The sequence below is a fragment of the Oryx dammah genome, unplaced genomic scaffold (genome assembly GCF_014754425.2).
Source record: "Oryx dammah isolate SB20612 unplaced genomic scaffold, SCBI_Odam_1.1 HiC_scaffold_9, whole genome shotgun sequence".
Taxonomy (NCBI): Eukaryota; Metazoa; Chordata; class Mammalia; order Artiodactyla; family Bovidae; genus Oryx; species Oryx dammah.
In genome coordinates this window covers 2,588,907-2,599,970 of record NW_024070193.1, presented here as the reverse complement: position 1 = coordinate 2,599,970, position 11,064 = coordinate 2,588,907, and the positions used below count along the sequence as shown (strand labels likewise).

At 46.0% G+C, this 11,064-nt stretch overlaps 1 protein-coding gene across 1 annotated transcript; it reads right to left on the bottom strand.

Annotated features, from left to right (window-relative positions):
• Positions 1 to 2,681: 2,681 nt before the first annotated feature.
• On the bottom strand, positions 2,682 to 11,000 carry LSM3 (LSM3 homolog, U6 small nuclear RNA and mRNA degradation associated). The gene is made up of 4 exons (XM_040246684.1): positions 10,876 to 11,000; positions 9,572 to 9,682; positions 7,247 to 7,342; positions 2,682 to 3,086 (listed from the first exon to the last, which is right to left on the bottom strand). Exons 1-4 carry the CDS (start codon positions 10,894 to 10,896, stop codon positions 3,006 to 3,008), a joined length of 309 nt encoding a protein of 102 aa, XP_040102618.1. The 5' UTR covers positions 10,897 to 11,000; the 3' UTR covers positions 2,682 to 3,005.
• Positions 11,001 to 11,064: the final 64 nt, after the last annotated feature.

Below are 11,064 nucleotides of genomic sequence, written 5' to 3'. Positions count from 1 at the left end.
GAGCACCGGGGAAGCCCTCTACACAGGCTCTTTCCCCTGCTCTTTTACAAAACACACGTAACTGTGAGCTCACGTAATAGTTGAGCGAGCGATTCAGGGGCCATTGCTCTTCTGATCCTAACATCTATTGGGTTCTCCTCACCATGAAGGCTAGGCGGGGACCAGCACGTGAGCCAGTCGAGAATGAAAGCACGGCAGCTGGCAAGCAGGCAGGCTGTAATCCTGGACCTGCTACTGGGCAGGGCCTACCCAAGAATGGAATCCATGAAGCTCACCAGAGCCGAGGGATACAAACGTCACTGAGCCTCCGGAGCCTGCCAGGGCGACTCCCGGAATTTTCAGTGACTTTCCATCCAGTGCAGGTGAGCATTGCTCACAGCTGGCAACCGCTCGCCCAGTGGAACATTCCTCCCCTCTGCCTGCAGGCTGAAATGTAGGTATGTATTGCAGGCATTCCTTGTTGATTGCGTTTCACTTTATTGCTTTTTTTTTTTTACAAATTGAATGTTTGCGCAACCCTGCATTAAGTTTCCTGGAGCGTTTTTTCCAACAGCATTTGCTCACTTCATGTCTGTGTCACGTTTTGATGATTCCTGCACTATTTCAAACTCTTCCACTGTTTTGGTAATCTGTGATCAGCGATACTCGTTTTATTGTGGGCGTCTGGAACCAAACCTGCAATAGCTCCACAATGTGCCTGCATCTGTCACAGAAGGATGTGTGAAACAGCCTAGTTTGGGCAGATCTTTAAAAACCACTATTTAAAATGTATGAAAAATACCTATTTGCAGCTGATGCTTTTAGTCTTACTCAAGTTACTCAGGTTTCAACTGGGGCATGTGTCATCTCAATGCTGAGTATGTAGCCGCACATTTTGTCTGTCCATCCTTGTTCGTGGGAAACCACAAGTCGGGACCATAAGCCACCAACACGGGGGTCCAACTGTGGCATCTGCTTGAGAAGCCCCCCCTTGAGTGATGTGATACCACATCGCAGAGACTACCAGGCCCCAGCTCCGGTGACATCAGGCCGTCCAGCTGGCTGGAGCTCAGGGTGTCGTGCAGCCCTGGAAATCTAAGGCACGGCTCCGGGGCCCTCTGACTGCACCTTCTCAGAGGGCAGCACCCCTGGAGCCCTGGAGAAGAAGGCTGGAGGGGGCACTGTGGCAGGACGCTGCTTGAATGGCCCCTACTGTGGGTTGGGCCCCAGCTCCCACCCTCCAGGCAGGCAGCCTGAGCTCCGTAAGGGCTCACAAAACCCCCCTCTGGGGACATGCAGAGGCTTATCCTGCAGGTACACTTTGTCTTCTTTTAATATTTACTTGGCTGTGCCAAGTCTTGGTTGAGTACTCAGATCTTCGATCTTCGCTGTGGTGTGCAGGATCTTTAGCTGTGGGATGTGGGACCTAGCTCCCTGATCAGGGATCGAACTCACACACCCTGCATTGAGATCGCAGAGTCCCAGCCACTGGACCATCAGCAAGTCCCTATCCCGTTATCTTAGCAGCCAGGACTAAGCAGACGTTTGTACAGAGCAGCTGGGTTTTATGCGCACACAATGGCAACTGGGTCAGATGGTAAGGTTCATGGTTTTTAGAAACATAGTTGTGTAGACAACAGTCCTCACACCCAAAAATAGTTCTATGTAACCTATCAACTCTAGGAGAAATATTCAAGAATTAAGCACAAATCTCGGATACCACAGGGAGAGAATCGGAGTGGCCATCACACCAGCCTGTGGTGGACATCAGGAGCCAGGGCTGCCCGCATGCTCCCCCGGGAACTGCCTGGGACCCACAGGCCAGAACTGAGAGCTCATGGAGCTTCAGCTTCTCGTAACGTCCTGCAGGAGAGCTGCCACGGGGATGGCGCCGAAGACGGGCACCAAGTGCCTCTGCTCGGTGCACTGACAGGAGATGGCAATTATCACGCAGACCAACAACAGCGGCTCCGAAACAAGTGTTCTGTTCAGGAAGAATGATCCCGAGGATCAACCACTGGCCACCATCAGAAACACAGTCCCACTTCTTCAACGGTGAAGAGGCTGCTGTAAGTAGGTCCGCTCTTGGGACTCCCTGAAGCCAGGACAAGTGAGTGGGCGGCAGAAGAGTTCCCTCCCGGCTCTGACGCAGATGAAGCCTCTTTTGGTTTGCCCACACTTGCTTTCCTCATCTCCTCCGTTAACTTGTAGGAACAGGCATAATAAAGAAAATGAAACCACTTCATACAATGTCTAACGAAAGCATCTTTCTTGCACATGGCTTAAAACACTGCCTGTGAGCACAGTGTGCTAGACAATGGATTGACCCCCACTGAAGCCCGACCTTAGGAAACCAGGCCAGACAGATGGAAGAGCACCGGGCTTCACCGGTCACTGCAGCGCTAGTGTTTCCGATGAGACCCATCACCAGCACCATACCCGCCCAGCCAGGTGCTTCTGGCTTGGGCGCTAGTCCCCGCGTGCTCACGGCACCCCGTACACGTACGCCACCATCAGCACGGCCCTCACTGCCCTGCACTCAACAAGTGCCTTCCCAGAAGGGTCCAGAGGGGGACGCAAACCCACAAAACTGCAGTTCCCAGGACTCAACTTGGTGCTGCAAACACAGCAGATGCAAAACAAGTGGACAAGGGAATGGAAGCCGTGCTTATTTTAAAGAATTCACAAAACAGAAGACCACATTAAAAACCAAAAAAGGAAACGACACATTTAATTTAAAGGAAGAAACCCAGAAATTGTCCAAAAAAACAGTGGAGCAAATCAACTCCTGAAAAAGCTCTGTATTGCGGCAATCACATTTATTGGAAGGGTTGGAGAAAAACAAAAATGCCGTTTAGCTCAAGAATTTGTGAGTTATCTACAGATCGACTTATTTCAGGAGTGGAAGAATTCTTGGTTATTTCTTCGTATCAAGATGTACATTGGTCTCTCTTTTGAACATCTTCCACATTCAGAGAGGCAATCGCACAGTACAGCCCATCTTCCACACGTGATAAATTCTCGTTTCAGCCGACTCTCAACGGCGGGGCAACCAGCACAACGCCATCTCCCCGTACAAAGAGCATTGGAATATTCCGTTTTGTTGACTGGAAGAGGGAAAAAAAAACAAAACACAGAACCCACTTATACAAATTTGTAGTAGTAGTAGTCATTTTGTGAGATAGAAATTTGAAAAGAAAAACCCACAGATTCATCATAACACAAACAAATGGCTTTAAAACCCGGGTCACTTACCTTTATGACACAAAGAACCATCTCCTGAATGTTTCTTTTCCTGGAACACAGTCGGGGGAGGGGCTGCAGCCATCCACGCAGCCGTTCCCCCCTCTTCCCGGCACACAGCTAGACATTCCTCACACTCCCTGCCAACCACGTGTCGCCACGGACGGGGTTCTAACCAACGAGAAGTGAGCAGGAGTGACTGCTGACCCTAAGCCTCCCACCAAGGCCCCTCTGGGGTCTCCCCCACCACATGGACTCAGACTACGGAGAACCCTGGGGACGGCACAGCCAGTAAGCCGGGATCCCTGACTGAGCATGAGGAGGAGGGCTGGTGCACGGAGCTGAAACCCCGCTAGAGACTGTCGTGTGGGCACCAGTGAGCCCTCCCATCTGCTTCACTGTGGCACTAATCCACTCACATATGGCTATCTTCTGTGTGAACCAGGGGACGAGCCTTAGGCAGTAAGAAAACAGACAAGGAAGGTCTGAAATCTTCTCATGCCTCAGTAAAACTGTTGCCTGAAGTGAAGTCAAGTCAAGTTGCTCAGTTGTGTCCGACTCTTTGCGACCCCATGGACTATAGCCTACTATGCTCCTCTGTCCATGGGATTTTCCATGCAAGAGTACTGGAGTGGGTTGCTATTTCCTTCTCCAGAGGATCTTCACGACCCAGGGATCGAACCCAGGTCTCCCGCACTGTAGGCAGACGCTTTACCATCTGAGTCACCAGGGAAGTCCCAAAACTGTTGCCTAGAAAGTAGCTAAAGAGTAGCATAAAGACGCCCCAGACCTAGGTTCTGGGTAAAAGATTAGAAAAAGCCAAACATTCGTAGTGTTGCTGTTAATCTGATGTGCTGGGCAGGGCAGTGTAAGAAGAGATGAGCTTAGGCGATTCGATAACTAAACAGCATTCATAAGGTCAGAAAAGCCAACTGTTTTTAGACTCCAAACTGGACAAAAAGCAAGAAAAACAGCTCTGAGGCACAAAGCAGCCCTGTCAATGTTCTCAGTTAAACAAACTCAGCCCTGAGGGGAAGATGAGATTAAGGGTGTTGCCTTCCCATTCAAGTTCACATTAGCAAGTGACCCAGGGTAGCCAATATTACTTTGTAGGAAAGGAACCATGTTAGAGGTGGGTAACTAAAGAAACAAAGGCATATGCAAGTTTCATCTAGAGAAGGATTTTGAGGTTACTAGCCCAAAGAACTGGTTGGAAGTAAACAGACGGGAAACACAGGAAGTCCTGTTTTAAAGAAATGGCTCTCACAAAGGATCCAGTGACTGGCTAACAAAAGCCTTTGACAAACTGAATATCCCAGCATACTTGAGTGTTTCTGTCAACACTCTGCAGCTCCCATATTTAACAATAAAAATATAGGTAACCAATGAAGAGTTCTATACAAAGAAAGAATAAGGTTTTTTTTAGTATAAGTATGTCCCAAATATTGCACAGGTCATACTTGACCTAAGCAAGGTTTCTTTTACTATTCACACCTCCGAGGGGATCTGTCACAGAAGGACCAGTGACTGCTCCGGGTCCTTCCCTTTTCTGAAAGGGAGTGTTTATGGCGGTGGATATCCTGTCCCTGCTCTGCCACAGTGCAGGCGGGAGGGACAGTGACAATCCATCCTTCTTAGCTTACAGGAATCTGTACAGCTGACCACATGTAGCTCTGACAGAGAACTGTTTCTGTGCCAGGCAGAAAGTACTGGTAATAGCTAGGTTTCCAGAACTTTTTTTTAACATGTAAAAACTATGTTTTATGAGCTTCTTAGGCACTGGAACATAAAAAGAGAACCCTGAATGGTAAATTCAAATAATACCTATAAATTTAGTATGTTAAATTGAGTATACCTATCTGTCAGCCATGAATATATCTAACTCTTTGTATCTCAGCGTTCTCAAGTTTTACTATACATAAGATCACCTGTTTAACAGCTTTTAAGGCTGTTTTCTGGCTCCATGCCCAGAGATCCTCACTCCATAGGCCAGGGTGGAGCCTGTGAACCTGCATTTCTAACAAGCTCTGGGTCTGCCCATATTTCAAAACCCTTGAGGAAATTAATCCTCCCAACAACCACGAAAGTGAGCTTAGCAGTGGAACCTTCCCAACTGTAGTCTCCAGATGAGACCGCAAACCCTGTGCAGCCTTGTGAGAGACCCTAACACAGAAGACCCAGCTGAGTCTGGACACCTGACCCCCAGAAACTGTGAGCTGGTAAGTGGGTGTGCTTTTAAGACACTAAGGTTTGGGCTGACTTGTTACACAAAATTCTGAGATAAAGGGTCCAAATAACTAAGAAAGTCACGACCAGAAACAAGGAATTGAGAATGACCTCATTTTGAAGGTGAAGAACACCAGTCTAGTGTACTGAGATGTACTGAGTTTGAGATAACATCCAAAGCGAGTATTTATGCAGTAAGAATATTAGAAAAGAGTGATGCTCAGAAAAGGCACAGATTTATCCACAATCATAATGGCCAGCAATCACCACCTGCCGCCAGCTTTGCAAGTACCAAATCCAGTGCACTGGCATTTTACTGAGGAGGTCCTCGAGGCTTAGAAAATTTCTAGAATTTGCCCAAGGTTACAAAACTAATCAGCAGCAGCCAGGATGTGAACAAAGATCTGTTCACCCAGAGCTCAAGCATTTATGCTGCACTGTCATTACAAACGGATGGCTTATATCAAACAGTGATGTGAGAGGGAAAAAGGCACAGCAAAACAAAGAAAAATCCATGTTCAGAAGGAAAAAGAAAACTAGCCAAGGAGTCAAGAGTGCCTGAAAAGAGGAGGGCCGGGATAAAGCAGAAGCACAAAAACCAACAAAGGCTAACATCGGAACACTTACTATGTGCCTGTCACTGTCTGAAGGCTTTTCATGGAATCTCAATGAATCCTCAACGGTAGTATGAAATGAGTCGGTATTACCATCCCTATTTTACAGGCACGGAAACTCAGTCACAGACAAGCTGGGTAACTGATAAAATTATAGAGTCGTAAACAACAGAGTCAAGACACGAATCCAGGCCACAGGCGGCCCTGTGGCCTGAGCCTCCATAGTAAAGCACTATACTAGAGGAGGGTCAGAGACTGGCTCCTCAATCCTTACAAGACCGAAGAATGAAGTGTGCCGACAGACGGAAGATCTGCGTGACTCAGCGAGCCAGTATTTCCCAAATGACCAGAGTCTGATGTAACAAAACTATGCATGTATACGAGATCCATTCCAAGTGCAAGGTACCAATGAACTTACATAGAACAAGAGTATGGAGAGTTCACCGATGTAGTTTTAGATTCCGCACTACAACTAATCTTTAAGAAACTACTGCTTGTTCAGTTTGGATGTAGCATCAAAGGCAAGTAGCCACAAAAATACGCTCTCAATTCCAGTTAACCTATCTGTGTGATGTTCAACCATAACATAGCACAACAGATTAAATGCAGAAGAAAAGATGTAATTAAATGTTGTCTATTAAATCAAGCATTTGCAAAACATAAAACAAAGACACTCCTCACTAAATGTTTTGTTTCAGAAAATACAGTTAGTATTCATAAGAATGTTACTTATGTCAACATGCAATAGATTTACTGTTTTTAATGGGTTAATATTTTTTAAATTTCTCAGTTTTAGTTTCCAACAAGTACTGATAGATAAATCACATCAAACAAAACATTGTCCTGTATTACCGTTACACACAGCACACAGCGGCCTCTTACACAGCCATATCTCAATGCATCCTGGCAAGCCAAACAGAAGTGACCAGTATTCCTGCCCACCAGTGAGGAAGTTACATCTGCCAAGGTACTTCCTGCCCAACATATCCCAGGTAGGAAGTGGCCAAGCCAACACTGGAAACCCAGGTCTGTCCAACTCCAAAGCCTTTGCTTTTAATTGTTACATTCTACTGAGCCCCATGAATAGGTATCAAAACATGAAAGGCTTTCCATAAATAAGTATTAAGTTGTTGTATTTTGAGAATTGACATTTTCAAAGTGCTGACTGGAACTGCATGACTTACTTTATATATCTCTTCATATGTTTCTTCATCAATTTCTATAGTTGTCACAGTTTCTTCCACATCTCCCAATATCATATTTAAATGTTGATCATAAGCCTGAAGTGGGAAGGTGAGGGACCAAGAAATTTAATAAGCAAATTAGGAAAAAATAAACAGGGCTTACAATATGCAGATAGCTCAATTACAAGTAACATATAACATTAATACTTACACCACAAACTTTTACATGCAAATGAAAAATAACCCTGCTGTACTAAGACACTGTTTCTTTGCAGATCATCTCTCATGACTACTTAATTGACGTAACACAAATATAAAACTGTTTATGGTCAAAGATGAATTTACTCAAAATAATTTGAAGTTATATATAGTAAAGGAAAACAAATTCTTTAACTGCTAAGACGACAGCGCTAGCTTCCTGGAGGCACCAAGACACTGTCACTCAGACCTCCCTGTCCCAGACGAAGCACCACAAAGTACTCGAGGGGAGCAGCACCCTGCACGTTGTACAGCCTTGCCGGAATTAACTGCTCAGCACAACCAACAGATAACGCAACTCAGATATTCAGGGATGTCCTCAATCTAACCTCCAAAGCTCATGCATTTGACCAAATGGTGAACCTCCAGAGCGAGGGGCAGAGGGTCTTGTTTAGAATCCACTTCAGTCACTTCTAGTCAAGTGTTAAATGGTACACCAGCTCACATCAAAATAAAAGCAGCCATTTAGCAACACAGGGAAATGCCAGGCAAAGCACACAAACAAGAGCAAGGAGCCCCAGACAAGGGCCCCCAAACAAAAGGCTGGGGGGAGGGGAGGGGTCATTCAGTGCAGAGGGAAGTGAGTCCACACAGAGAACTGAAGAGGCCTCCAAGAGTTAAGGCAACATGTCTGTCCGGGAGGGCCTGTCTATGTGCCACTGGCCCAGGTAAAAAAGCTCAGTTCTATTTTTCTCTGCAAAGTCACCACTATTCCATGTCCTGGGGCGCATCTTCCTTTCTGCAATTTAAAGATTTAGGTCTCAACCTCCTTTCCAAGCACAGGAGGTCCTTTGCCTTTAGGTTTCACATTAGGTAGAATCATGGTCCTGAAGAGACTGGAAGTCAGATGGCTTAGGCTCCTAGTCTGGCCCTGCTTTCCACTGGCTCTGTCCCCTTAATCACGCACCTTTACCTTTCTGAGCCTGAGTTTCTTCAAGTGCACATTGGGGAGGATGAGTATCTGCACTCACAGAGTTGTTATGGAGATTAAATGAGATATTACAGGCAAAGCACTTAGAATAACAGCACCCGGTTTAGTGCTGGATAAAAACTAGCTACTTTTAATCACTTTAGGGTAGAATGACAATAATGAAAAGAACACACTCAGCAAAGAAATATGTTACCAAGAAGAGACAAAACCTTTAATATACTCTTCATGAATTAATGGAACCGCCTCAAAGGACCAATCCTATAGAAATATTTATATTTGCAGATATAAACAAAGGTCTACATATAAAAATGCTTATTGCAGCATTACTTTTAGCAGCAAGAAATGGAAAACGATTTTGGTATCACTGCTGCTGCTGCTAAGTCACTTCAGTCGTGTCCGACTCTGTGCGACCCCACAGACGGCAGCCCACCAGGCGCCCCCGTCCCTGGGCTTCTCCAGGCGAGAACACTGGAGTGGGGTGCCACTGCCTTCTCCGTTGGTATCACTACTACCACGTAAAGCATTCTGCAAAGTCATTAAAAAATAATAATAAAGAAGGTTTAACATGTACTCATGACCAATAATTTCCAAGAAAGATTAAGTGGAAAAGAACGGCTCTCCCAAAAGGTATAGAGAGATGCCATTTATTTTTTTAGAAGTGGTGTATACAGTGCAAATATGGGCACACAGACACATATTCATGTACGTAAATATAGAGAAAAGACCTGAAAGACTATAGACCCAACAGAAGGAATGGCTACCGGTAGAAGCAATAGTGTTCTACTTTTACTCTACGTATGTCTGTGCTATCTAAAATTTTTCACAACAAAACACAAGTTAATATATATATATATGTGTCAGTAGTTTAAAGAACACTTAAATGAGAATGGAGAACAAGTAAATGTTATTTACCAAAAAATAGAAAGGAAAAAAATGAAAGAAATGAAAGTGTTCTTTAATAAATACACCATTTCCATTAAGAGGAAAAAATGTTAAAAATATGAATAAAATACCATTGCATTTGGCCTACAGAAATATGGGTGACTTTCCACCTCCTTCTGGTCAACAGAGCAGACAGTTTCCACCTTTCAGAGGAGGAGGGAGAGGGAAATAACCTCCAGGAGACAGTTACTCACATGTAACCTGCCTCGAAGTTCTCGGTCGTTTCTCATCTTCACGTAGATGCGCTCGTCCAGGCTGAGCCGGATGAGATCCAAGGGCTCTTCCACAGTGTTGGTGGTTTGTTGCTGATGAAAGAAACAGGCTGAGTGATGCTACAGGACTAGAGTGAAGGAATGGAGCCCCCCACGCCCGTGTGGCGGCAGGCGAGCCACGTAACCCCTCTGTGCCTCAGTCTCCTAATCTGTAAAACTTGTGCGCCAACAGTGCCTGCCTAATACTGCTGTCGTGAGGCTTAAGGGACAGTATATGAAGATGCAGAACAGTGCCTGACACTAAGTGCTGGATAAATGGGGGCTGAAATGTATGAAGAAGACAGAGAGGACTTAGGACAAAATAATCATGACTCTGTTCCCTCAAAATCCAGACTGTCTGACCCCATTTCAGGGTGGAGGGAGTCACTCTCTCAGGGACTTCACTTTTATTTCAAGTATCATTTGGTAGCCTGAAGACCATACACTTAATGACTACCACATACGAGAGAATCCTAACCAGAGATCAATGTCTGAAGGAGGATTATGAATTCAGTGCAGGGCAGGCTGAGTTCAGGGAGCCATTTGGCCAGTAAAATGAATATATCAGTATTTAGCATCCAGTATAGAATAACCGGTGAAAGCGCTGCCTGTGACTCTGGGAGTGCGGGCTCAACTCCTGATTCTGACACTTATAAACTGGGATTAAAAATCGTGCCATCTCTAATTCTCAGTTTCCCTGTTTACAAGTGACTGGTAAAGAATCCGCTTGGCAATTCAGGAGACGCGGATTTGACCCCGGGGTCGGGAAGAATCCCTTGGCGGAGGAAATGGAAACCCACTCCAGTACTCTTGCCTGAGAAACCCCATGGACAAGAGCCTGGCGGGCTGCAGTCCACGGGTCGCAGGAGGCGGACACGACTTAGCACCATCCTCCCTTCGTGATTACTGCGAGAAGTAAAAAAGGGCTCACGTATTAAACTTGATGTATTTTAAACAGTATCTGGCAAACAGAAATACAACCACGAGAAAGGAAGTGACGAGAGTGAGGAATAATGAGTTTTCAGCGGGTTTCGAACAGTAAAAGATGTCAAGGCCTGACGTGATATTCGGAGGGGGCGCGGTTAGCCAAAAGGTAGATTTGAGGCCGTGAAGACCCAGAAAGAGGCGGCACAACTGGCCACCTTCCTGTGAGACTGGAAAAAGCAACCCTGGCAGGCAAAGCCGGGCAGAACCAGGCCCGGGAATGAGTAAGCTGCTCCGGAGCTGGCGCTTCAGAAGACACTCACCTGGTCCACGTCGTCCGCCATCTTTCAAACCCTGCGCTCTTTCCCGCCTCTCGCGAGAGCACGAGAACCCCACCCCCGCCTCAGGTCTCTGGAAACGCGAGAACGCAACGCACCGGAAGTAGAAAGAAATGTCTGGCGGCTTCTCGCTTCCGGCAACTGGCATTGGTACTTCGGGGCTGGGGCGGAGCT

Bases quoted from the DNA above. Each gene is read 5' to 3' on its own strand.
- LSM3 (XM_040246684.1), bottom strand. From the start codon at position 10,896: ATGGCGGACGACGTGGACCAG. The intron at 9,683-10,875 runs GTGAGTGTCTTC...TTCTTTCATCAG, and splicing joins TGGCGGACGACGTGGACCAG to CAACAAACCACCAACACTGT. The intron at 7,343-9,571 runs GTGAGTAACTGT...TTCCCACTTCAG, and splicing joins AACTTCGAGGCAGGTTACAT to GCTTATGATCAACATTTAAA.